Source organism: Rattus rattus, chromosome 7, assembly GCF_011064425.1.
Source record: "Rattus rattus isolate New Zealand chromosome 7, Rrattus_CSIRO_v1, whole genome shotgun sequence".
Classification (NCBI taxonomy): domain Eukaryota; kingdom Metazoa; phylum Chordata; class Mammalia; order Rodentia; family Muridae; genus Rattus; species Rattus rattus.
In genome coordinates, this window is record NC_046160.1 from 71,067,340 (window position 1) to 71,095,283 (window position 27,944).

The 27,944-nt window shown below is 41.2% G+C and overlaps 2 protein-coding genes across 2 annotated transcripts in view; one reads left to right on the forward strand and one right to left on the reverse strand.

Annotated features, from left to right (window-relative positions):
• Positions 1-27,944, forward strand: part of Ttc6 (tetratricopeptide repeat domain 6) — a 207,907-nt gene that overhangs the window by 125,001 nt on the left and 54,962 nt on the right. The window contains exons 12-16 of the mRNA XM_032907781.1: positions 10,828-11,281; positions 11,574-11,703; positions 12,361-12,533; positions 14,894-15,030; positions 25,706-25,875. Of these exons, the coding sequence (XP_032763672.1) occupies positions 10,828-11,281; positions 11,574-11,703; positions 12,361-12,533; positions 14,894-15,030; positions 25,706-25,875 (1,064 nt within the window). The remainder of the gene's footprint in view (positions 1-10,827; positions 11,282-11,573; positions 11,704-12,360; positions 12,534-14,893; positions 15,031-25,705; positions 25,876-27,944) is intronic.
• LOC116905072 (40S ribosomal protein S6-like) lies at positions 1,251-1,991 on the reverse strand. Its single transcript, XM_032907780.1, has one exon. The coding sequence runs from the start codon at positions 1,989-1,991 to the stop codon at positions 1,251-1,253; it is 741 nt and encodes a 246-aa protein (XP_032763671.1).

Here is a 27,944-nt window from a genome sequence, read left to right on the forward strand (position 1 = left end):
CGTGTGATACAACGCAGGTATGAGGCCAACATGATAGTATAGTAGTTAACAGCTATTTATGCAGGGGGAGGCTGCATCTCACAGCAATGGATATGATGTCTCTCAGACAGTTTCTGTTAGGAAAGATAAGTGGAATTTGGGGAAGGGATCCTGTTTTCCCTGACTGCTTATTTAGTTTTGTGTTCATTCCACGGTAAGTTCATTATCTTGCTGCATTTAGGGGTTTGGGGCTTCCAGTTGGTATCACCACTATTTTTTTCTTTGAAAGCGTTTTGCTCAGCTTTCATCAGAGAAGCTTGCTCCTGGAGTAAATGTGAGAGAGAGAGAGAGAGAGAGAGAGAGAGAGAGAGAGAGAGAGAGAGAGAGAGGAGAAGAAGAAGGAGGAGGAAGAAGGAGGAGGAGGAAGAAGAGGAAGAAGAAGAAGAAGAAGAAGAAGAAGAAGAAGAAGAAGAAGAAGAAGAAGAAGAAGAAGAAGAAGAAGAAGAAGAAGGGAGAAGGGAGAAGGGAGAAGGGAGAGGAAGAGAAGAGATGAGAGAGAAGAGAGAAGAGAAGAGAAGAGAAGAGAAGAGAAGAGAAGAGAAGAGAAGACAGGAGAGGCCTTGGAGAAGTCAGCCTTAAATGTATATCTTCATCAAACCCATCGAGGCTCAGGGATCTATATGCTTTTACTTTTTTTTTTTTCCTTTTTTTTTTTTTTTGGTCTTACTGTTTCATTGTTTTGATTTTTTTTTTTCTTTTGGGGAGGGACAGAGAAAAGAGAGAACTGACATGAGGGGGATTAGGGAGCTGAGGAAAATCTTGGAGGACTTGGGGAGGGGAAAGCATGATAAAAATATATTGCATGAAAAAATTCAAAAATAAAAATCCCTTCGAAAAGTGCCCAAGTACTTACTGTAGGCACTCTTTTCGTCCTAGTAACTAAGTGAGTCATACTTTGTAGGTTCTTGCCTACACTTCTTGCTAGCACTGGTGATGACTGGAGTTTTACTTCCACTGCATGATACTACTGCATTCCATGTGTTACCCTGTCCCTGCTTTTATGCTGTCCTTTCTGTGTATTTCCTGAGCTCCCTTCTAGTACAAAACAGTTTCTCCTAACTAGAGTGCATTCTCATCTTAATAATTTGGGGACCATATGACAAAGGTGTATGGTAGAAGGAAGCAATGATTATTGAGGTATCCAGGGCTAAAAGCACTCTTTCTTTTCTTTCTGTTTTTCAAGGTCTCATTATTTGTTACTCTTCAAAGATTTATTTTTGACTGGACTCAGATTTAGAAGTAGAAGCTCTCAGTGAGGACAGCCTACGTCTCTTGGCAATCTGATCCTGGCGCTTTTCTTTGGCTTCCTTCATTCTCCTGGCCAAAAGTTTAACGTATTCTGCAGCCTCCTCGTTTATCTTAGTGCATTGCTTCTTCAGAGCAATACGTTGGCGTTCGTGTTGCAGGACACGGGGAGTAACAAGACGCTGAATCTTGGGTGCTTTGGTCCTGGGCTTCTTACCTTCTTTGTTTAAGGGCTTTCTGACAACATCATCTTCTTTGGAGAGATTAAAAAGCTTTCGGATCCTACTAGCTCTTTTAGGTCCCAACCGATGAGGCACAGTGGTATCTGTCAGTCCTGGAATATCCTTTTCTCTTTTTTTTTTTTTTACAATAACCAAGTTGAGAACACTCAGGTTGGCATCCACAATGCACCTGTGAACAGACTTGCACTTCCTCTCTCCAGTTCTCCTTGGTCTATAACAAGAATGCCCCTTACTCAACAGCAGGCACACTCTGCCATGGGTCAAAGCGCCTTGCTTCATGGGAAAGCCTTGTTTGTCATTCCCACCGCTGATCTGGACCACATAACCCTTCCACTCTTCACCAAGAGCATCAGCAGCTACTTCTGTGGCCACGCGCTTCTCATAGAACGTACAAAGCTTGTGTTCATCATCCACTTCTATGAGTTTCTGAAAGCCAGTGGCAGGGAAGGAGACATTCAGCTTCATCTTGACATAGCCGACCGCCTAGGAGGCATCACTTAAAAAAGAGCCCTCTTTATTTTCTTTCTTTCTTTTTTTTTTTTTATTAACTTGAATATTTCTTATATACATTTCGAGTGTTATTCCTTTCCGGTTTCGGCAAACATCCCTTCCTCCCCCCTTCCTTATGGGTGTTCCCCTCCACCTCCCCCATTGCCGCCTCCCTCCCGACAGTCTAGTTCACTGGGGGTTCAGTCTTAGCAGGACCCAGGGCTTCCCCTTCCACTGGTGCTCTTACTAGGATATTCATTGCTACCCTATGAGGTCAGAGTCCAGGGTCAGTCCATGTATAGCCTTTAGGTAGTGGCTTAGTCCCTGGAAGCTCTGGTTGCTTGGCATTGTTGTACATATATGGGGTCTCAAGCCCCTTCAAGCTCTTCCAGTTCTTTTCTCTGATTCCTTCAACGGGGGTCCGTTCTCAGTTCAGTGGTTTGCTGCTGGCATTCGCCTCTGTATTTGCTGTATTCTGGCTGTGTCTCTCAGGATCGATCCACATCCGGCTCCTGTCGGTCTGCACTTCTTTGCTTCATCCATCTTGTCTAATTGGGTGGCTGTATATGTATGGGCCACATGTGGGCAGGCTCTGAATGGGTGTTCCTTCAGTCTCTGTTTTAATCTTTTTGCCTCTCTCTTCCCTGCCAAGGGTATTCTTGTTCCCCTTTTTAAAGAAGGAGTGAAGCATTCACATTTTGATCATCCGTCTTGAGTTTCATTTGTTCTAGGCATCTAGGGTAATTCAAGCATTTGGGCTATAGCCACTTATCAGTGAGTGCATACCATGTCTGTCTTTCTGTGATTGGGTTAGCTCACTCAGGATGATATTTTCCAGTTTCAACCATTTGCCTATTTAATTTCATAAAAGTCGTTTTTTGATAGCTGAGTAATATTCCATTGTGTAGATGTACCACATTTTCTGTATCCATTCCTCTGTTGAAGGGCATCTGGGTTCTTTCCAGCTTCTGGCTATTATAAAAAGGCTGCGATGAAACATAGTGGGCACGTGTCTTTTTTATATGTTGGGGCATCTTTTGGGTATATGCCCAAGAGAGGTATAGCTGGATCCTCAGGCAGTTTAATGTCCAATTTTCTGAGGAACCTCCAGACTGATTTCCAGAATGGTTATACCAGTCTGCAACCCCACCAACAATGGAGGAGTGTTCCTCTTTCTCCACATCCTCCCCAGCATTTGCTGTCACCTGAGTTTTTGATCTTAGCCATTCTCATTGGTGTGAGGTGAAATCTCAGGGTTGTTTTGATTTGCATTTCCCTGATGACTAAAGATGTTGAACATTTCTTTAGGTGTTTCTCAGCCATTGGCATTCCTCAGCTGTGAATTCTTTGTTTAGCTCTGAACCCCATTTTTTAATAGGGTTATTTGTCTCCCCTCATGGTCTAACTTTTTTGAGTTCTTTGTATATTTTGGATATAAGGCCTCTATCTGTTGTAGGATTGGTAAAGATCTTTTCCCAATCTGTTGGTTGCCGTTTTGTCCTAACCACAGTGTCCTTTGCCTTTACAGAAGCTTTGCAGTTTTATGAGATCCCATTTGTCGATTCTTGATCTTAGAGCATAAGCCATTGGTGTTTTGTTCAGGAAATTTTTTTCCAGTGCCCATGTGTTCCAGATGCTTCCCTAGTTTTTCTTCTATTAGTTTGAGTGTGTCTGGTTTGATGTGGAGGTCCTTGATCCACTTGGACTTCAGCTTTGTACAGGGTGATAAGCATGGATCGATCTGCATTCTTCTACATGTTGACCTCCAGTTGAACCAGCACCATTTGCTGAAAATGCTGTCTTTTTTCCATTGGATGGTTTTGGCTCCTTTGTCAAAAATCAAGTGACCATAGGTGTGTGGGTTCATTTCTGGGTCTTCAATTCTATTCCATTGGTCTATCTGTCTGTCTCTGTACCAATACCATGCAGTTTTTATCACTATTGCTCTGTAATACTGCTTGAGTTCAGGGATAGTGATTCCCCCTGAAGTCCTTTTATTGTTGAGGATAGTTTTAGCTATCCTGGGTTTTTTGTTATTCCAGATGAATTTGCAAATTGTTCTGTCTAACTCTTTGAAGAATTGGATTGGTATTTTGATGGGGATTGCATTGAATCTGTAGATCACTTTTGGTAAAATGGCCATTTTTGCTATATTAATCCTGCCAATCCATGAGCATGGGAGATCTTTCCATCTTCTGAGGTCTTCTTCAATTTCTTTCTTCAGAGTCTTGAGGTTCTTGTTGTACAAATCTTTCACTTGCTTGGTTAAAGTCACACCGAGGTACTTTATATTATTTGGGTCTATTATGAAGGGTGTCGTTTCCCTAATTTCTTTCTCGGCTTGTTTCTCTTTTGTGTAGAGGAAGGCTACTGATTTATTTGAGTTAATTTTATACCCAGCCACTTTGCTGAAGTTGTTTATCAGCTTTAGTAGTTCTCTGGTGGAACTTTTGGCGTCACTTAAATATACTATCATATCATCTGCAAATAGTGATATTTTGACTTCTTCTTTTTCAATCTGTATCCCCTTGACCTCCTTTTGTTGTCTGATTGCTCTGGCTAGAACTTCAAGAACTATATTGAATAAGTAGGGAGAGAGTGGGCAGCCTTGTCTAGTCCCTGATTTTAGTGGAATTGCTTCAAGTTTCTCTCCATTTAGTTTAATGTTAGCCACTGGTTTGCTGTATATGGCTTTTACTATGTTTAGGTATGGGCCTTGGATTCCTATTCTTTCCAGGACTTTTATCATGAAGGGGTATTGAATTTTGTCAAATGCTTTCTCAGCATCTAATGAAATGATCATGTGGTTTTGTTCTTTCAGTTTGTTTATATAATGGATCACGTTGATGGTTTTCTGTATATTAAACCATCCCTGCATGCCTGGGATGAAGCCTACTTGATCATGGTGGATGATTGTTTTGATGTGCTCTTGGATTCGGTTTGCCAGAATTTTGTTGAGTATTTTTGCATCGATGTTCATAAGGGAAATTGGTCTGAAGTTCTCTTTCTTTGTTGTGTCTTTGTGTGGTTTAGGTATAAGAGTAATTGTGGCTTTGTAGAAGGTATTTGGTAGTGCTCCATCTGTTTCAATTTTGTGGAATAGTTTGGATAATATTGGTATGAGGTCTTCTATGAAGGTCTGATAGAATTCTGCACTAAACCCGTCTGGACTAGGCTCTTTTTGGTTGGGAGACCTTTAATGACTGCTTCTATTTCCTTAGGAGTTATGGGGTTGTTTAACTGGTTTATCTGTTCTGATTTAACTTCGGTACCTGGTATCTGTCTAGGAAATTGTCCATTTCCTGTAGATTTTCAAGTTTTGTTGAATATAGGCTTTTTTAATAAGATCTGATGATTTTTGAATTTCCTCTGAATCTGTAGTTATGTCTCCCTTTTCATTTCTGATTTTGTTAATTTGGACACACTCTCTATGTCCTCTCCTTAGTCTGGCTAAGGGTTTATCTATCTTGTTGATTTTCTCAAAGAACCAACTTTTGGTTTGTTGATTCTTTCTATGGTTCTTTTTGTTTCTACTTGGTTGATTTCAGCTCTGAGTTTGATTATTTCCTGCCTTCTACTCCTCCTGGGTGTATTTGCTTCTTTTTGTTCTAGAGTTTTTAGGTGTGCTGTCAAGCTGCTGACATATGCTCTTTCCTGTTTCTTTCTGCAGGCACTCAGAGCTATGAGTTTTCCTCTTAGTACAGCTTTCATTGTGTCCCATAAGTTTGGGTATGTTGTACCTTCATTTTCATTAAATTCTAAAAAGTCTTTAATTTCTTTCTTTATTTCTTCCTTCACAATGTTATTGTTGAGTAGAGAATTGTTCAACTTCCAGGTATATGTGGGCGATCTTCCCTTATTGTTATTGAAGACCAGCTTTAGGCCGTGGTGGTCTGATAGCACGCATGGGATTATTTCTATCTTTCTGTACCTGTTGAGGCCCGTTTTTTGACCAATTATATGGTCAATTTTGGAGAAAGTACCATGAGGAGCTGAGAAGAAGGTATATCCTTTGGCTTTAGGATAGAATGTTCTATAAATATCCGTTAAGTCCATTTGGCTCATGACTTCTCTTAGTCTGTCTACGTCTCTGTTTAATTTCTGTTTCCATGATCTGTCCATTGATGAGAGTGGGGTGTTGAAATCTCCCACTATTATTGTGTGAGGTGCAATGTGTGTTTTGAGCTTTAGTAAGGTTTCTTTTACGTATGTAGGTGCCCTTGTATTTGGGGCATAGATATTTAGGATTGAGAGTTCATCTTGGTGGATTTTTCCTTTGATGAATATAAAGTGTCCTTCCTTATCTTTTTTGATGACTTTTAGTTGAAAATTGATTTTATTTGATATTAGAATGGCTACTCCAGCTTGCTTCTTCCGACCATTTGCTTGGAAAGTTTTTTTCCAGCCTTTCACTCTGAGGTAGTGTCTGTCTTTGTCTCTGAGGTGTGTTTCCTGTAGGCAGCAGAATGCAGGGTCCTCGTTGCGTATCCGGTTTGTTAATCTATGTCTTTTTATTGGGGAGTTGAGGCCATTGATGTTGAGAGATATTAAGGAATAGTGATTATTGCTTCCTGTTATATTCATATTTGGATGTGTTATGTTTTGTGCTTTTCTTCTCTTTGTTTTGTTGCCAAGACGATTAGTTTCTTGCCTCTTCTTGGGTATAGCTTGCCTCCCTATGTTGGGCTTTACCATTTATTATCCTTTGTAGTGCTGGATTTGTAGAAAGATATTGTGTAAATTTGGTTTTGTCATGGAATATCTTGGTTTCTCCATCTATGTTAATTGAGAGTTTTGCAGGATACAGTAGCCTGGGCTGGCATTTGTGTTCTCTTAGGGTCTGTATGACATCAGTCCAGGATCTTCTGGCCTTCATAGTTTCTGGCGAAAAGTCTGGTGTGATTCTGATAGGTCTGCCTTTATATGTTACTTGACCTTTTTCCCTTACTGCTTTTAACATTCTTTCTTTATTTTGTGCGTTTGGTGTTTTGACTATTATGTGACGGGAGGTGTTTCTTTTCTGGTCCAATCTATTTGGAGTTCTGTAGGCTTCTTGTATGCCTATGGGTATCTCTTTTTTTAGGTTAGGGAAGTTTTCTTCTATGATTTTGTTGAAGATATGTACTGGTCCTTTGAGCTGGGAGTCTTCACTCTCTTCTATACCTATTATCCTTAGGTTTGATCTTGTCATTGAGTCCTGGATTTCCTGTATGTTTTGGACCAGTAGTTTTTTCTGCTTTACATTATCTTTGACAGTTGAGTCAATGATTTCTATGGAATCTTCTGCTCCTGAGATTCTCTCTTCCATCTCTTGTATTCTGTTGGTGAAGCTCGTATCTACAGCTTCTTGTCTCTTCTTTTGGTTTTCTATATCCAGGGTTGTTTCCATGTGTTCTTTCTTGATTGCTTCTATTTCCATTTTTAATTCCTTCAACTGTTTGATTGTGTTTTCCTGGAATTCTTTCAGGGATTTTTGTGTCTCCTCTCTATGGGCTTCTACTTGTTTATTTATGTTTTCCTGGAATTCTTTCAGGGATTTTTGCGATTCCTCTCTGTAGGCTTCTACTTGTTCTCTAAGGTAGTTCTTCACGTCTTTCTTGAAGTCCTCCAGCATCATGGTCAAATATGATTTTGAATCTAGATCTTGCTTTTCTGGGTGTTTGCATATTCCATGTTTGTTTTGATGGGAGAATTGGGCTCTGATGGTGCCATGTGGTCTTTGTTTCTGTTGCTTTGGTTCCTGCGCTTGCCTCTCGCCATCAAATTATCTCTAGTGTTACTTTGTTCTGCTATTTCTGACAGTGGGTAAACTGTCCTATAGGCCTGTGTGTCAGGAGTGCTGTAGACCTGTTTTCCTCTCTTTCAGTCAGTTATGGGGACAGAGTGTTCTGCTTTCGGGCGTGTAGTTTTTCTTCTCTACAGGTCTTCAGCTGTTCCTGTGGACCTGTGCCTTGAGTTCACCAGGCAGGTCACTTGCAGCAGAAAAGTTGGTCTTACCTCTGGTCCCGAGGCTCAAGTTCACTCTCGGGGTGCTGCCCACGGGCTCTCCGCGGTGGCAGCAACCAGGAAGATCTGCGCCGCCCCTTCCGGGAGCCTCCGTGCACCAGGGTTCCAGATGGCCTTTTGGTGTTTTCCTCTGGAATCAGCAATGTGTGCAGAGAGCAGTCTCTTCTGGTTTCGCAGGCGTGTCTGCCTCTCTGAAGGTTTAGCTCTCCCTCCCACGGGATTTGGGTGCAGAGAACTGTTTATCCGGTCTGTTTCCTTCAGGTTCCGGCGTTGTCTCAGGCAGGGGTCCTGTCGCTCCTGGGCCCTCCCCCACAGGAACCCAGAGGCCTTATACAGTTTCCTCTTGGGCCAGGGATGTGGGCAGGGGTGGGCAGTGTTGGTGGTCTCTTCTGCTCTGCAGCCTCAGGAGTGCCCACCTGACCAGGCGGTAAGGTCTCTCTCCCACGGGGTCTGGGAGCAGAGAGCTGCTGCGGGCCGGGATCCGCGGGTGTGGGACTTCCGGTAAACACAGGACGTGCCCGGTCCTAGAGGAATTCTGCCTCTGTTTGTCCCGATTCCACCAGGCAAGTCACTTGCAGCAGATAAGTTAGTCTTACCTGTGGTCCCGAGGTTCAAGTTCGCTCGCAGGGTTCTGCCCACGGGCTCTCCGTGGTGGCAGCAACCAGGAAGATCTGTGCAGCCTCTTCCGGGGGCCTCCGTGCACCAGGGTTCCAGATGGCCTCCGGTGTTTTCCTCTGTAATCAGTAATGTGTGCAGAGAGCAGTCTCTTCTGGTTTCATGGCGTGTCTGCCTCTCTGAAGGTTTAGCTCTCCTCCCACGGGATTTGGGGGTGCAGAGAACTGTTTATCCGGTCTGTTTCCTTCAGGTTCGCGTTGTCTCAGGCAGGGGTCCTGCCGCTCCTGGCCCCTCACAGGAACCCAGAGGCCTTGTACAGTTTCCTCTGGGCCAGGGGATGTGGGCAGGGGGTGGGCAGTGTTGGTGGTCTCTTCCGCTCTGCAGCCTCAGGAGTGCCCACCTGACCAGGCGGTAAGGTCTCTCTCCCACGGGGTCTGGGAGCAGAGAGCTGCTGCGGGCCGGGCCACTCTTTATTTTCTACATCCAAGTTTGAGAAAATTAAAAAGGAATACTTACTAGGATTTGGAGGAAAACAGTTGTGTAGGAAAAGTTTCCTTGAAGTCCTGATCTTTTGTCAAAGGCTATATTCCAGTTGGAAGCAACCTACCTTGAAGGTACCCCAGAGGGTACATGCCTTGACTTCATCTTCCTATGTCCCTTTATAGAGGGTGCTAAGAGAGAAAACAGAGAACAAGGATCCTGTAGATGTAGTCTGCATAGATTAGTTTCCAAGGTCAGAGAACAAAGTGAGGAAGGAGAGAAACGTGGGAGCACAAACAATCCACCTGGCACAGAAATTAGAGGAGCCAGGAGTCAGTGGGCTAAACAGTGTGCTGCCTTGGATGCTTACTCAGGGGATATCACCTCAAAGGCTGTGGGGAAAACACAGTGTTTCAGACATTAGCGATTGTTTTGGAAGTATGACACAATCTGATGCACATTTGTGGAAATAAACACCCAAACGTCACATGGAAGATGGAAGGCCAAGAGTAGAAGCAGAAAGTTAAGCTACGAATTGTCTCAGCTGGGGTTCCTATTGATGTGATGAAGCAACATGACCAAAAGCCATCTGGGGAGGACAGTTGGCTTACTCTTCCACATCATTGCTCATCACTGAAGGGAATCAGGGCTGGAACTCAAACAGGGCAGGGACCCGGAGACAGGAGCTGATGCAGAGGCCATGCAGGAGTGCTAACTATGGGCTGTTCCTCATGGCTTACTCAGCCTGCTTTCTTATAGAACTCAGGACCCTCTAGTCCAGGGATGACACAACCCGCAATAGACTGGGTTCTCCCACATCAATCACCAATTAGGAAAATACCGTACAGTCATGCTTACATTCAGCCCTATGCCATTAGGCACTTTCTGTATTGAGGATCCCTAATCTAAGGTGGCTTTAATTTGTGTCATATTAACCAGGATGCTATATCCCATGCAGGACAGACGAAGAAGGCGTTTACTAGAACGTGGAATAGAGATTGTAAGAAAGAATAAAAGAACAGGAGCCTTTTCCTACTTTTACTCTCCTGCTTTAGCACTTTTTTACAATATAATTCTGTAAGTAAAAGATGATGAGGCTAAAGCTTCCTCTTCAAACGTCTAGAAGAATGTCCTTATGCCATCTCCCATAGCCACCATACTGCCACACTGATAGTAAATGCTACCCAATGGAAGCTGTATTGTTAATGAGAATTTGAAATGGAACCTATAGCTGCATCATTTGAAAGCATTTAAATGATTAATTTATGAAAGAAATAAGGTTCAAGTTCTTATCCTCTGTAGCCGTTGGAAGAAGCATTTCCTTTATCCCTTCCTGCTTATCTTCTGAATTCCCCACTACAACCATTATGCTAGAGGGCGAGGTATCGAATTAGATTAGAACGGGGAGACATTGTCATTGTTGAAGCAGGTAGTGAATTAGATTCGAACGGGGCGACATTGTCATTGTTGAAGCAGTCTAGAGAGTCTGCCCCATTAGAAATACATTTCTGTTTAGTTAACAGAGATTCTTCATACCGTGTTACAGTTTTAATGATTGAAAATGTGAACTTGGGTTGCATAAAATTAGCAGTTTTTGATAAGAGAAAAATAGCAATTTTTTTTGTGTGTGGTTGAGTTTGAAATATTGATCAGAAAAGTAATTGTATTTTTGTAATTAAAAATAATCCTTTTTTTTTTTTTTGGAAACCAGATCAGTATCCCATGGAGTACTTCCTGGAGAGAGAAAGTATTTCCTTAAAGTTCCATTATATGAACGTCAAATAAGGTGCCCCAGCGTACCCACACTTTTAAACTTTGACCAGTTTGTTCAAAGCAGAGGAGGAATACCAGAAAATACTGATCCTCGGAAATGGGTTCTCGAGCTATTTGCTAAAGAGAGATGTCAGAGGACACGCACACCAGTTGCGTTATCTGTTCAAAAGAGTGCCCCAGAGCCAGTGATAGAGATCTCCAAACTGGAGTTAACTGATTATGTGAAGTGTAAATTTCCCCCAGAGGTCATTAAGTACTATGAATCTGAACTGGAGTTACTGACTCAAGAAATAAAAAGTGAGAAAAAAAATCCAGCATTTGCGTATTGTAGGCGTGGAGCTATTTATCGAAAACTGGGAAAGCTGCAAAGTGCCATGAACGACCTGCAGGAAGTAAGTTAAAAAACAACTCAATTCATCATTCACATTGCTTTTGTTTATACTGTAATTTTCTATTGAGATGTTGAGTGGCAAATCATTGTTGAACAGCTCTTGTGATTGTGAAGTACAAGTATTAACATTTTCAGATACTTATTAAAATACTAGATTGGGGGAGGATTGAGAGTTTTTATGGGCATACATGTAGACCCCTGATGTTTGAGAAACTCATTTAATAGCGTTTCTTCCTTTTGAAAATGAACTCACCCGATTTTATACATGTGTTTTGTTTTTTTTTTTTTTTCAGACCATATTTGTGGAGCCATTGTTTCTAAATGCCTATTGGCACAGACATTTCATTTATCTTTTCCAAGACAAAATCAATGATGCTTTGGATGATTTGAATTTCATAACTAAGTACAATAAAAACCATGCAGGTGGGCTGCACATGGAGACAGTTCCAGCACTTGTCGCTTTACCTCAGCTCTTGTCGGCATTATAGACATAAGCGATGGATAGAAGTTCTGCACCAACTGTGTGAATGGCTTCAGCTTTAAAAATACAGCTTTCTTAATATTTCAAATGCAGAGTCCATATAACCTTACTTTTTTTTTTATAGGGGCGGGGGTGCTTTGTAAATCTTGGCCACACGTTTCAGAATGAGAGCTGTGGTACCCTAAGTGCTGATTTCTAACTCTCTAAACATCTGGACGCAGAACCTTCTAGAAATGTGGAAATGTCATACTCATCTTTGAATCCTTAGCACTCACAGATCCACATACTACAGTAGAAGATGGCTAAACATTTCTGATCTATGTTGCTCTCTGTGTGCTAAAATCCCACCCAATTTTGAGTCAGGCAAACTTAATATTTCAGAGCGAGTGGTAATTTTGCTACTTCAGAGTAACACTCCTTAAAATTGCAAATGAGTGTTCAGACTTTGAGGGGAAAAGTCTTTAAGGTGTGGGGCTTAAGAAAAATGAAATGAAGTTTACTCGTCAAAAATCATTATAAGACTGCAGTTTTGGATAGGAGTTGCTGCCTTAAAATGTCACCGTTGATTGTAAAGTGGAGTCTTTGTCTTTTCTTTATAGAGGCGTACTTGTCAAAGGCAGAGATTTTCAGGGAGAAGAACGATATTACATTGGCAATTCTGAATTACAGTCAGGCCATTAAGTGCAGGCCCAAAGATGCTAGCCTCTACTTTAAGAGAGGGGAGATGTACGAGAAGACAAACAAAGTTCTGGCGATTGATGACTTCTCGAAAGTAAGCTTCCTGATGCCCAGCGCTCCCATCTACAGATTTTACATCGCAAACATTCTTATCAACTTATTTAAGAGTGTTTGGCTTGCATGTATGCATGTGCACCATGTATGTGTCTGGTACCTCCAGAGGTCAGAAGACCATCAGGTTCCTGGAACTAGAGTTACAGACTCCAGTAACGGGTGCTGGAAACCAAAGCCCAGATCTCCTACAAGAGCAACACGCTTCCCCAATGCACTGAGCCAACCCCCTCGCAAAGTTCTTAAGAGTCACATATGCTATATAATAAACCAATTATAAGCTATCTATAGAACTTTCATTGCTGGTATGCTCTTACACCAATTTCGTGATTTAAAAACATTGGTGAGTGAATGGAAATCAGAAGGTAGATGTGAGACACGGAGGCAACCCTACACAACTCCCAACTTTTCCAGTTTCTCTTCTTGGACTAAAAAACTGTGGTTTTATAAGCTCTGAAAATTGCCTTTTCTCTATGGATAATAGAAGAAATAGCTTTCTCCCTTTATTAAACTCCTGGACAGCTGGCACCCTCTTCACGGAACCTACTGGTTCTCAAAGCAGCTCTGATGACCGGGTTCATTCACCCTTTCATTCATTCACAAATGTTTGTTGGCTGAGACACTGCATAAGTAGTAGACAAGTGGTGAAAGACTTAGAAACGTTTCTAGATTATGCATATCTCAAAGAAGAATTCTTAAGGGAAGATACAGACGCGTATGAGACACAAAATTATGATGGTGTCATGAAGCAAAGCAGGTTGGAGGGAGGTGTCTGTATTCGTCTGTAGCTAGCTAACAGAATACTCACAAGGAAGTGAACTTTTCATTGAACTGCACCTTGAGGCTGCCACCAGGGCAACATTTCCCTCGGATGCAGCAAGACATGCATTTCTGATCGACTGATTTTGCTATAAAACTTAGTCCTAAGTACAATGGACAGCTTAAAAGACAAATTACTTAAATCATTCAATTCTGCGTGTTCCCAACTGCCATATTTCTCAGTGGTTTAGCTCGATATTCTTCTGCTTGAGGAAAGTGTTATTGTTCTTGTAACTTCTAATCTAGAAGTAACCAAAAATCTCTTTCGAAGATGTAAGATTACACATACTGAGCAGGTTAAATTTAGGAATATGTATGTATATACACATACACATATACGTGTAACAATTAATGAAAAAAGAGATCACGAATTTGAAAGAGCAAGGAGGGACATATCTGAGGGTTTGGAGAAAAGGGAGGGAAGGAGGAAATGAGGTAATTATAATGTCTAAATTAAAGGGAAACATGTAAAAATAATTATTGACTCTTCTCATTTCCTGTGTTGGACACCAGTGGTTTCAAAACAGATGAGTGCAGCATCCTGAAATCAAACCATTCCAATCTACATACGTAGCACATTTCTTTCCACTTTAAATGTCCTTGGAGAGCTCCTTTGTGCCAGCTGAACATATGGGTAACTCTGCTTCTACCCTCCGCTGTCCCCTATGTCAGCGAGTAACTGTGAACCACATCACCGCCTCTATTTCTTCTCATGTTAGGGACTGGATCAAGCTGTAACCCATGCGACAGAGTCAGCTCAGATCTTTCATCCACTGTTAGGACAGAACGATGTAAGACAGTGTAGCTCTACCCTACTGGTTTTAGTTTTGAGATTATAGTATAATTACATTGTATTTCCCCCTACCCATCCTTCCTTCCAAACATCCCATATATTCCTGCTTGCTCTCTTTAAAATTTATGGCCTCTTTATTCATTATTGTTACATCCATATGTGTATACATGTGTATTATGCATACACATATGAAAATATATATATATCTCCACAACTATAGCTTGTTTAGACAGGATAGTGTTACTCATATGTATGTTTTCAGGGCTGGCTATTGAAATCGGATAACCAGTTAGTGTGCTCTTCCCTGGGGAAGACCACTTTCCCCAGTCCCAGCATTCCTTTTGTAGAGATGAGGCCTTATGGTCTTTCCTCTGTTCACTTTGTCATGGGTGTTACTGTTCCCCTTGTTCAGGTCATGCTTAGGCAGTCGTCCTGGTGAGACTTAACAGGGTAGTTTCTGACATTACTAGGATATATAGGAATTTTTATCAGTGAAACTTTCAGTAGTCAAAATCTTTGGCTTCTTGTATTTGCTGCTTTTCTTCCTCTTGTATAATGTCCCACTTAAAGAATTCGATGATGGGCACAGTTCTTAGTATAATCTTTAAACAAAAATCTGAAGAATTTTAGCATATTTCAGCGAGTTTCTCTTATATAATTTGAAAGTGACTATGTATTTGTCTTAGTTTTTTGTCGTTGTCTAATCTGTTTGCATTCTCACACCTCTCTAGTGTATTTATTATGATCCCAAAAGATCAGACGCATTATGGAAACGTGGGATGTTTTACTTTGAAAACGAAAACTGGATGGGGGCCGTATATGATTTTACATCTCTGTTAAAACTTGAACCCCATAATTCTCAGGCAAGGTAGGAATTATTTGAGATGTACATTTTAAAATTATCTATTATTTAAATGTTTTCAGTAAAAGTGGCTTGATATAACCTGACAGCCCCCCTTTAAAACAATGAGGGTTTTCAGTGTCAAGCTATCTCACTGCATTTCCAGGTCCTCACTACTTTGTAATTGTGTAAAGTATTTGCTTAACACCCATAATTTCCTTCTTTACATTTCCCCTCCATTCATAGCCTGTGTAGCCACTGAGCACAGGGATCTGTTCAAATATTTTCCTGTAATATCTTACTGCAACTTGTATATTAAGCTTCACTGTTTCTTTTTGTTCTTTTTAATTTTATTTTGTTAATTTTCCCTTTTAATGGAAATAGATTTTCCCCACATAATATATCCTGATTACAGTTTTCCCTCCTTCTACTCCTCCCAGTTCATTTCTACCTCTCCTCCCTTCCAGATCCTCTTTCTTTCTATTTCTCATTAGAAAACCAACAGGTTTCTAAAGGTAATAATAAAAGAAAAGAGAAGAAAAGAAAAGAAAAGAAAGGAAAGGAAAAATAAGACTACCCATTGGAATAGGAAAAAAACAAATGAATAGAAGTAAAACAAACAAAACAAAACAAAACAAAATAAGAAAAGATACAGGAAACAAACCAAGGCAGAGCCCCCCTTGTTCACAGACTCAGGGATCCCATAAAAACACCAAACTTGAGGTCAAAGGACTCGTAGGGAAGAAAAGAGGAAAAATATAAATAAAAGAGAAATAAAATTATGATGAAAAGAAAGGGAAAGCATTGGCCCAACAAGACAATGAGACAAGGAGCCTCCTAAGATGCCACGAGTTCGTTTTCCGTTGGCATCCACTGTTGGGCGTGGCCCTGCCCTGAAGAGAAGTTTGTTTCCCCAGTGAGACTTCAACACTAAATTTTCATTTGCAAGTGATTAGCAGTTCGAGATAGCTTCTGGTTTAGGAATGGGTGCGTGTGTGTGTTTCTCGTGCAGGACCCCATCTGTTACAGACCTGTGAAGGACCTATGCACGTTGCCTCAGTATTAGTAAGTTCATGTGTGTGTCGACTCTTTTTTTTATTTCCTTGGCTCCCTCCATCCCCTCTTCTTTCCACCTCTTCTTTCACAGGGCTCTACTAGTCCTTCTGTTTATGGAGACACCCCTTTTAGAACTGAGTGTGGCAAAGTCTTTCACTCTGCATATTGTATGGGAGTGGGTTTGTGTATTTGTACCCACCTTCTGCAGAGGGAGCTTCTCTGATTATGACTGAGCAAGACACTGACCTATGAGTATAAGTCATTAAGAGTCATTTTTTAATGTACATTCTTTTAAACAGTAGAATTCAGTCTTATCCTCAGCTCCTGGCCTAAGTAGTCTGTAGTCTGAGTTTCTTGGTCTCCTACAGTGTCAGGCATGGGTTCCATCTTGTAGAGTGGGCCTCGAGTCAAATCAGATATTTGTTGGTTGCTCCCATAAGCTCTGTGCCACCATTGCACTAGTACCTCTTGTAAGGAAGAGCCCATTGTTGATCCAAGGGTTTGAGGCTGAGTTGATCTTTATGTTTCTCCTTTGGTAGCATGCAGAGCACCTTTCTTGTAACAAAGGTACTAGAATATAGGCATGAAGGCCCTATGTAGGCATCAGCTCAACTTCTCCAAGTTTGATGAGTTGTGTAGGTGTTGTGTTCAGCAGTAGAACCTTGCAATCAATCTGTGGAGAGCAATCTATGTGCTTAGCAATATGCTGGGTTGCTTGGGGATTCTCATGGGACCCCTTTGGCCAACAACTCAATTACAGATAAACCATTCTTGAGACTAGGAGATACATTTATAATGATGCATGACTAGAGTTAAGGCTCTATATCCCCCCCCCCATTATAAGCTTTTACTGGGGGTCTGGTTTAGTTGAGACTGGTGGTCTTCCTATGGGGTCACTTTCTCTTTTAACTTCTTCAATCCTTCCCCTAATTCAACCTTGGGGATCCCTGATTTCAGTCCAATGGTTGGGTATATGTATCTGCCTCTGTCTCAGTCAGCTGCTGGTAGGGCCTCTCAGAGGACAGCCATGCTAGGCTCCTCCTGTCTGTAAGCACATCACAGCATCAGTAATAGTGTCAGGCCTTGGTACCTGCCCCCCATGAAATGGATCCCAAATTGGGCCAGTCATTGGACTGCCTTTCCTTCAGTCTTTTATCCACTTTAGTCCCTGCAGTTCTTTGAGACAGGAACAATTCTGGATCAGGAATTTTGACTGTGGGTTAGTAGCCCGTTCCCTCCACTCAAGGCCCTGTCTATCTACTGAAGGTGGACTCTTCGAGTTCCCTTTCCCCAATGTTGGGCATTTTGGCTAAGGTCACACTCAGTGAGTACTGAGAGTGTTTCCTCTCTCAGGTCTCTGGTACATTCTAGAGGGTCTCCTCACCTCTCACTCCCCAAGGCTGCTTATTTCCATTCATTCTCTTGGCCCTCCACGCTTCTCTACTGCCCTCCCAACCCCATATCTGATCCTGTTCCCCTTCTCTTCTCCCCCTCCTCTCTCCCACCCAGATCTCTTCCTTTCTCTTTATTCCTGTGATTATATCCTTCCCCTTCTAAGTGGGATTGAAGCCTTCTCACTTGGGTATTTCTGCTTGTCCTTAAGGTCTGTAGCTTGTATCCTAAGTATTCTATGCTTTTTGGTCTAATATCCACTTGTCAGTGAGTACATATCATGCATGTCCTTTTGGGTCTGGATTACCTCACTCAAGATGATATTTTCTAGTTCTATCTATTTGCCTCCAAAATACATGATGTCCTCATTTTAAATAACTGAATAGTATACCACTGTGAAAAAGAACCACAGATTTTCTGTATCAATTCTTTGGGTGAGGGACATCTGGGTTGTTTCTAGCTTCTGTCTATTACACATAGGGCACTATGAACATGGTGGAGCGTGTGTCTTTGTGTATGTCCAAGAGTGGTATAGCTGGGTCTTCAGGTAGAACTATTTCCAATTTTCTGAGGAACTGCCAGATTGTATTCCAGAGTAGTACCAGTTTGCAATCCCACCAGCAATGGAGGGGAAAGAGGAGTGTTCCTTTTTCTTCACATCCTTACCAGCATGTGCTGTCACTTGAGTTTTTGGTCTTAGCCATTATTATTGCTGTGAGGTTGAATCACAGTGTCATTTTGATTTGCGCTTCTTTGAGGACTAAGGACTTGAACATTTCTTTAAGTACTTCTGGCCCATTGAATTTCTTCTGTTGTGAATTCTCTGTTTTTTGAGATAATTGATTTTTTGGAGGTTAACTTGATTTTTTCCCTTTTATTGGATTTTTTAAATTTACATTTTAAAAGTTTTCTCCTTTCCTGGTTTCCACTCTAGAAATCCACTATCCCATACCCCTCCCTCTGCTTCTTTGAGGGTGCTCTTTCACCCACCCACCTACTCCCTTCCACCTCCCTGCCCTGACATTCTCTAAACTGGGGCATTGAGCCTTCACATGACCAAGGGCCTCTCCTCCCATTGATGCCTAACAAGGCCATCCTCTGCTACATATTCAGCAGGAGCCATAGGTCTATTCCTGTGTACTCTTGGAATGGTGATTTAGTCCCTGGGAGCTTTGGGAGGGTCTGGTTGGTTGACATTGTTGTTCTTCCTATGGGGTTGCAAATCCCTCAGCTCCTTCAGTGCTTTCTCTAATTCCTACATTAGGACCCTATTCTCAGTCCAATGATTGGCTGTGAGCATCTGCTTCTGTGTTTGTCAGGTTTTGGCAGAATCTCTCAGGAGACAGCTACATCAGGCTCCTGTCACCATGCAATTCTTGGTATCTGTAATACTGTCTGGGTTTGGGGTCTGTATATGGGATGGTGGGACATTCTCTGGGTGGTCTTTCCTTCAGTCTCTGCTCTACGCTTTGTCTCTGTATTTCCTCCTGTTAGTATTTTTGTTCTTCCTTCTAAGAAGATCTGAAGCATCCACACTTTGGTCTTCTTCTTGAGCTTCATGTGTTTTGTGAATTGTATCTTGGGTATTTTGAGCTTTTGAACTAATATCCACTTATCAGTGAGTGCATACCATGTGTGCTCTTTTATGATTGGGTTCCCTCACTCAGGACGATATTTTCTAGATCCAACCATTTGCCTAAGAATTTCTTGTAGTCACTGTTTTTAATAGCTGAGTAGTACTCCATTGTGTAAGTGTACCATATTTTCTGTATCCATTTCTCTGCTGAAGGGCATCTGGGCTCTTTCCAGCTTTTGGCTATTATAAATAAGGCTGCTATGAACAAAGTGAACCATGTGTCCTTGTTATATGTTGGGGCATCTTTTGGGTATATGCCCAGGAGCGGTATAGCTGGATCCTCAGGCAGTTCAATGTCCAATTTTCTGTGGAACCTCCAGACTGATTTCCAGAATGGTTGAACCAGTCTGCAATCCCACCAACAATGGAGGAGTGTTCCTCTTTCTCCACATCCTTGACAGCATCTGCTATCACCTGAGTTTTTTATTTTAACCATTCTGACTTGTGTGAGGTGAAATCTCAGGGTTGTTTTGATTGGCATTGCACTGATGACTAAGGATGTTGAACATTTCTTTTCTCTTTTCTTTTAAAGAACTTCCATTTTAATTATAGCTAAGTGTATTAACAAATACAGATATGTTTGAAAAATATGTATTTTAATGTTACTGTGAAATCTTGATCTAGTTGCTTATATCTTAGCTCCTTCCCCTCATCGAATCAAAGCAGGAAATGTCATTAAAAACAGAAACCTGCATTTTGCATTTCTATTTGTGTAGATAAGATTTTGTAAATACAGCATAAATTATTCCTTTTTATAATGTGATGATAGACAATATCCTCTTTATGATGTATATGTTATATTATGTATGTAATTGTATTTGCAAAGGGCTAACAAGGGATAGTGAATTTCATTTAAATTTTTATTTGTTTATAGTTCTTGCTGTGCAAGGCCATTAAGTACACATCAAAGGGATCTTAATAACCAGTAAGAATTGGAATTTGCATTTTTAAAAGAAATAAACAATTAGTTTTATTTCACTATGAAAGAATCTTATAACATACCTTTGACAAAGAAGAGATGTTTATGTAGTGATGGGGGTGAAATCAGAAAACTTCCAGTGGCAAAATGCTTTGTAGTTATGTACTGGTACCAGATGGATGTTGGGAAATGTTCATATCGCTTGATTAAGTGCATATGTATTGCAAGCTGGTATCATTGGAAGACAAGAAAAAGTAATTTCTACTAATTTAGCATTCTTCAAGGAACGTGTACTATGATAATGGGTGATATTTGTTGATATTCTAATAATTAGTTTATTATATATTTTTAATAATATATAATAAATAATATATTGATATATTGAAGTTTTCATTATAATAGCTACTTATTTTTGCTATATTCCTCAGTCATATTTCTAGTTTTCCCAAATCATCCCCTATCTGACATGCCTTACAAACATATACATTCACTAGCTGAATTATAAAAAAGTATGGCATAGATTTAGTGAACAAAATTCATATTTATTTGTCTTTACAGTTATGATCCCAGTTTCAATGAACATTATATAAGTCCTGGTAATTTACTTCCAGGGACCAAAATGTGGAGCATTTTATCTTCTTGTGACTTCTTTTTGCAAACCGAATTCAAGAGCACATCAAAACAATCATCTATCTTGATCAAGTAGGCTTCAATCCAGGGATGCAGGGATGGTTTAATATATGGAAAACTATCAACATAATCCACTACATAAACAAACTGAAAGATAAAAACCACATGATCATTTCATTAGATGCTGAGAAAGCATTTGACAAAATTCAACACCCCTTCATGATAAAGAACAGGAATTCAAGGCCCATACCTAAACATAGTAAAAGCCATATACAGCAAACAGTAGCTAACATTAAACTAAATGGAGAGAAACTTGAAGCAATCCCACTAAAATCAGGGACTAGACAAGGCTGCCCACTCTCTCCCTACTTATTCAATATAGTTCTTGAAGTTCTAGCCAGAGCAATCAGACAACAAAAGGAGATCAAAGGGATACAGATTGGAAAAGAAGAAGTCAAAATATCACTATTTGCAGATGATATGATAGTATATTTAAATGATCCCAAAAGTTCCACCAAAGAATGACTAAAACTGATAAACACCTTCAGCAAAGTGGCTGGGTATAAAATTAACTCAAATAAATCAGTAGCCTTCCTCTACACAAAAGAGAAACAAGCCGAGAAAGAAATTAGGGAAACAACACCCTTCATAATAGTCCCAAACAATATAAAATACCTCGGTGTGACTTTAACCAAGCAAGTGAAAGATTTGTATGATAAGAACTTCAAGACTCTGAAGAAAGAAATTGAAGAAGACCTCAGAAGATGGAAAGATCTCCCATGCTCATGGATTGGCAGGATTAATATAGTAAAAATGGCCATTTTACCAAAAGTGATCTACAGATTCAATGCAATCCCCATCAAAATACCAATCCAATTCTTCATAGCGTTAGACAGAACAATTTGCAAATTCATCTGGAATAACAAAAAACCCAGGATAGCTAAAACTATCCTCAACAATAAAAGGACTTCTGGGGGAATCACTAACCCTGAACTCAAGCAGTACTACAGAGCAATAGTGATAAAAACTGCATGGTATTGGTACAGAGACAGACAGATAGACCAATGGAATAGAATTGAAGACCCAGAAATGAACCCACACACCTATGGGCACTTGATTTTTGACAAAGGAGCCAAAACCATCCAATGGAAAAAAGACAGCATTTTCAGCAAATGGTGCTGGTTCAACTGGAGGTCAGCATGTAGAAGAAAGCAGATCAATCAATGCTTATCACCCTGTACAAAGCTTAAGTCCAAGTGGATCAAGGACCTCCACATCAAACCAGACACACTCAAACTAATAGAAGAAAAACTAGGGAAGCATCTGGAACACATGGGCAGTGGAGAAAAGTTCCTGAACAAAACTCCAATGGATTGTGCTTCAAGATCAAGAATCAACAAATGGGATCTCATAAAGCTGCAAAGCTTCTGCAAGGCAAAGGACACTGTTGTTAGGACAAAACAGCAACCAACAGATTGGGAAAAGATCTTTACCAATCCTACAACTGATAGAGGGCTTATATCCAAAATATACAAAGAACTCACGAAGTTAGACCGCAGGGAAACAAATAACCCTATTAAAAACTGGGGTCAGAGCTAAACTAAGAATTCACAGCTGAAGAATGTCGAATGGCTGAGAAGCACCTAAAGAAATGTTCAGCATCTTTAGTCATAAGGGAAATGCAAATCAAAACAACCGTGAGATTCCACCTCACACCAGTCATAATGGCTAAGATCAAAAACTCCGGCGACAACAGATGCTGGGGAGGATGTGGAGAAAGAGGAACACTCCTCCATTGTTGGTGGGATTGCAAACTGGTACAACCACTTTGGATATCAGTCTGGGGTTCCTCAGAAAATTGGACATTGAACTACTTGAGGACCCAGCTATACCTCTCTTGGGCATATACCCAAAAGATGCTCCAACATACAACAAAGACACGTGCTCCACTATGTTCATCGCAGCCTTATTTATAATAGCCAGAAGCTGGAAAGAACCCAGATGCCCTTCAACAGAGGAATGGATACAGAAAATGTGCTACATCTACACAATGGAATATTACTCAGCTATCAAAAACAATGACTTTATGAAATCATAGGCAAATGGATGGAACTGGAAAATATCATCCTGAGTGAGGTAACCCAATCACAGAAAAACACACATGGTATGCACTCATTGATAAGTGGATATTAGCCCAAATGCTCGAATTACCCTAGATGCACAGAACACATGAAACTCAAGAAGGATGACCAAAATGAGAATGCTTCACTCCTTTAAAAGGGGAACAAGAATACCCTTGCTAGGGAATAGGGAGGCAAAGTTTAGAACAGAGGCTGAAGTAATGCCCATTCAGAGCCTGCCCCACATGTGGCCCATGCATATACAGCCACCCAATTAGACAAGATGGATGAAGAAAGAAGTACCGGCTGACAGGAACCAGATGTAGATCTCTCCTGAGAGACACAGCCAGAATATGGCAAATACAGAGGCGAATGCCAGCAGCAAACCACTGAACTGAGAACGGGACCCCCGTTGAAGGAATCAGAGAAAGAACTGGAAGAGCTGAAGGGGCTCGAGACCCCATATGAACAACAATGCCAAGCAACCAGAGCTTCCAGGGACTAAGCCACTACCCAAAGACTATACATGGACTGACCCTGGGCTCCAACCTTATAGGTAGCAATGAATATCCTAGTAAGAGCACCAGTGGAAGGGGAAGCCCTTGGTCCTGCCAAGGCTGGACCCCCAGTGAATGGGATTCTTGGGGGGAGGGTAATAATGGGGGAAGGATGGGGAGGGGAACACCCATATAGAAGGGGAAGGGGAGGTGTTAGGGGGATGTTGGCCTAGAAACCAGGAAAGGGAATAACATTTGAAATGTAAATAAGAAATACCCAATTTAATAAAGATGGAAAAAATAAAAAAAAAAGCATGCCCTTGGCACTTGGTATGTTTTGGTTCTTTGAAATGTTAGAAAGGACTCACTTCTGAAATTACACACTTTGTATCCAGCAGAGGTTCTTTCAAAACAACATGCATCTTGAATCCCTTGAAGACTGCATACTTCATTTTCAAAAAATATCTCACATTATGTCCTAACAAATCAAAAATTTATATTTATTCTTTGAGATAGGATTTCTATGTAACATTATATGATCTGGAAGTGGCCCTGTAGACCAGAGATTCTCCTATATCTGCCTCCCAAGTTCTGAGACTTAAAGGCCTGCAGCACCACACCCAATTGATACTCAAAGTTCAGACAACATCGGCCTTTCCATGTGCTCCTACAGCCACTGACGATGTTAACTGTCCAAGCCCAGGTCTGCTAGTGCTCCTTTCTTTTCCTCCCTTTTTTATTGGATATTTTAAAATTTGCATTAACAATGATATCCATTTTCTTGGTTTCCCTTCCAGAAACTTCCTTTCCCATCCTTCTCCCCTTGCTTCTATGAGGGTGCTCCCTCACCCACCCACCAACTCCCTCCTTCTTCCCCACCCTGGAATTCCCCTACACTAGAGCATCAAGCCTTCACAGTACCAAGGGCCTCTCCTCCCATTGATGTCATCCTCTGCTACATATGCAGCTGGAGCTATGGGTCACTCCATGCGTACTCTTTGGTTAATGGTTTAGACCCTGGGAGCTCTGGGGTATCTGGTTGGTCCATATTGTTGTTCTTCCTATGAGGTTGCAAACACATTTAGGTCCTTCAGTTCTTTTCTCTAATTTCTCCATTGGGGATCCCATTCTCAGTCCAATGGTTGGCTGTGAGCATCCACCTCTGTATATGTCAGGCTCTGGCAGAGCCTCTCAGGAGACAGCTGTATTAGGCTCCTGTCTACTTGAACTTCTTGGCATCAGCAATAGTGTCTGGATTTGGTGTTTGTATATGGGATGGATCCCCATGTTTGGCAGTCTCAGGAGGGCCTTTCCTTCAGTCTCTGCTCCTGTATGTTGTTCCTCCTTCTAAGAAGAACTGAAGCATCCACATTTTAGTTTTCCTTCTTCTTGAGCTTCATGTGTTTTTTGAATTGTATTTTGGGTATTTAGAGTTTTTGGGCTAATATTCACTTATCAGTGAGTGCATACCATGTGTGTTCTTTTGTGATTGAGTTGTCTGACACAGGATAGTCTCTAGTTCAATCAATTTGCATAAGAATTTCATGAAGTCATTGTTTTTAGTAGCTGACTGGTACTCCATTGTGTAAATGTACCACATTTTCTGTATCCATTCCTCTGTTGAAGGGCATCTGGGTTCTTTCCAGCTTCTGGCTATTATAAATAAGGCTGCTATGAACATAGTGGAGCATGTGTCCTTGTTATATATTGGAGCATCTTTTGGGTATATGCCCAAGAGAGGTATAGCTGGATCCTCAGGTAGTGCAATGTCTATTTTCCGAGGAACCAACAGACTGATTTCCAGAATGGTTTTACCGGCTTGCAATCCCAGCAACAATGGAGGAGCATTTCCTGTTGAATCAGTATTTGATTCAATCCTTTGGGCTCACACTGGGATGCTTCCCATCCTAACTTATCCTTAGCTCTGGAGGGATGAGCTTTGACTACCATAAAAATAAAGATTGATAGTTTCAAAAGCTTTTTTCAGTAGCTTCCTTTTTCCCAATTGACTAAAGATAAATGCTTTAAAATAACAGATGTGTCTTTGTAATAGGGCAGGCGGTCTCATAACATCTTCAACTAACCCCTTCATATATTTCTTGACCCCAAACCTTTTGTGCAAATATTACTCCTTTCACTAAAAATAAAATGAGCATCCAGAATAAATCAATAATAAAGAATGGATTTTTGAAGGTATTTTAAACGCTGTCTCCTCTGTAATAGAAGTGAGATAAAAGTTAATAACCATGCTGCTGCCCCATAAACACAACTAATAAGCATATCATTATGTAACAAAGTGTCCCTATAGAATGTTTATGTGTTTTGAGAGACGCAGCACAACTAAGCTCTATTAGAAAGCAAAGTGCAGCAGCCACAAGCTAGGTGATAGGTTTAACAAAAAGAGAGAACGTCTGTTTTGCAATACACATTCAAATGCTTTTTTTTTTTCTAGGACAAACCGGGGGAGAGCATATTTCAAAAGGAATTTATTCAGACAAGCAACCGAAGACTTTTCTGCTGCCATCCACTCTGACCCCAACAACTGGCTAGCCCTGTACTACCGAGCCTGCTTATTTAGAAAGTGTAGCCCTCAAAGAGCGCTGCAGGACTACAGCGTGTCAGGTACTTGGCTGCGGGTTCGTGAGAGTCACATGCGAGGGGAACACTAATGTTCCTTCACTCACGTAATATGCAGATCATTGTGTAGTTCTGTGGATACTTGCTTTGTAAATGCATGTTGCTCACAGGTATGCATGAACACACATACAGGTAGAGGCCAGAGGGCAATTTCAGGAGCTGACTGCTTCTTTTCCCTTTTATTCTCTCCTTTCTCACTTATTCTTTTAAATTATATTATTTCCCGTGACATAACCCTCCACTGGCCTCACTAAATAGTCTAGGCTTTGTGGCCAATGAATATAGGGGTCCACTTTCCTCAGCCTCCCCCTACCGAGATTACCAGCAGCACATGTTAACACGCCAAACTTCCCCTCTTCTGAGGGCTCTAGGGATAGAACTCAGGTCCCTGTGCTTCAAGGAGAGCACTTTACTAAGACACCATGCCATCTCTGAAATGACCCATATATCCTGAGAGGAACTCATGTTTCATGTCTGTTTCCAAGGTGTCATGGGAAGCAGGGCTGAAGATTGCCACCCAGTTCTCTTTCTATCGTCACATCAAATTTCTGCCATAGCTCACCCCGTCTTTGCTTCTCCCTTGCCTGTCATGGCCTCTGTGCTCACTGATATGCCTTTTCTCAGTTCACACCTCCTTTCTCAGTATAGTGTCAAAGCAAATATGTCATCAGTATAAATGGGACTCTGCAGCCAAATGCTCTAGATTTAAAGAGTTCTGTGGGTCCATCTGCTTCCACTCAACTTGTCCGTCTGGAGAATCTTTTCCTTTTTATTCTTTCTCTGAAAGCCTTACCCTCCCACATCCTTCAGCAGCCTCCCATCTTGAAAGCTGTTGTAACAATTCAAAATCTCTACTACTGAATTATCCAGAGCAGACCAGCCTGATTTTAGTCTTCACCCTTCCCTATATATTGCCGCAAGGATTTAAACAATCCACCATTATCACAAGGCTCTCTGATAATAATGTTGGATGTTTATGGGTATTTAAGTACTTTCTGAGGACAGTTCTAGGTACTATACATGGAATACGTCAATGAACACTCGAGTAATGATAAGAAGAATTTACTATCGTCCTTTTTTTTTTTCTGATAAAAACAAAAGCCTAGTATAATTAAATCACTCCATCAAGTTTTTTTTCTGTAAGAATTGATTTCCTGCCAGTATCACAGCAGAACTTTTCCTAGTTGGCCAATCACACTGTGAACTGAGCTGTGGGATTGCCTTTAGGACATTGATTATTTGCTTCATTAGCATGGCCTTTGCTAGCATTGGCTAAAGCCTCCCAAATCTCATATGGAAGGGTGGGAGTGAAGGAGAGGGACAGGGAGAAGGAGGGGGGTTAGCTCTCAATCCAAAATGGACTTGAGAAGCTTAGAAAACATGAACTGACTCTTATAAAAGTCCATATAGCTCACTACCATGTTTTTTTTAAACCAACGGGAGTTGGTAACCAAGGGACTTGAGCTGTACCCTCTTAGTTGAGTACCAGTGAGGGCCACTCATCTGCAGTGGAGCTTGTTTTTCTCCTCTTGTTTCCCGCATACAGTCAAGTTTTCCACCTCACGTCCAAGTTCTTCTTGCCTTAAATAACCTCTATGAAGCCCTCTATCTCTGTAGATAAGTAGCTCTGACATCTGCCACATGCCTTGTTGTCCACCAGTACACCCTCACCTGTTCTTCTCTCCTTAATGTCTTTGTGATAATAACAGGCCACTGTGAGCAAGGACACCCTTCCATCAGTGTTAATTCTTTTCCATCGACTTATCCTTTAGTCTCTGTCAGTGTACTGTGCTCCCCTGGCTTTAATCTCTTCATCTATAAAGTGAATGGGATGTCAGAGTTTACTACCAGCTTTAATGAATTTGTGAACTGTGACTGTCACGGTATTACTACCTAGCAATTAAAAAAAAATGTATATTTGGCTGGAGTGATGGCTCAGAGGTTAAGAGCACTGACTGCTCTTCCCAAGGTCCAGAGTTCAATTCCCAGGAACCACATGGTGGCTCACAATCATCTGTAATGGAATCCGATGCCCTCTTCTGGTGTGTCTGAAG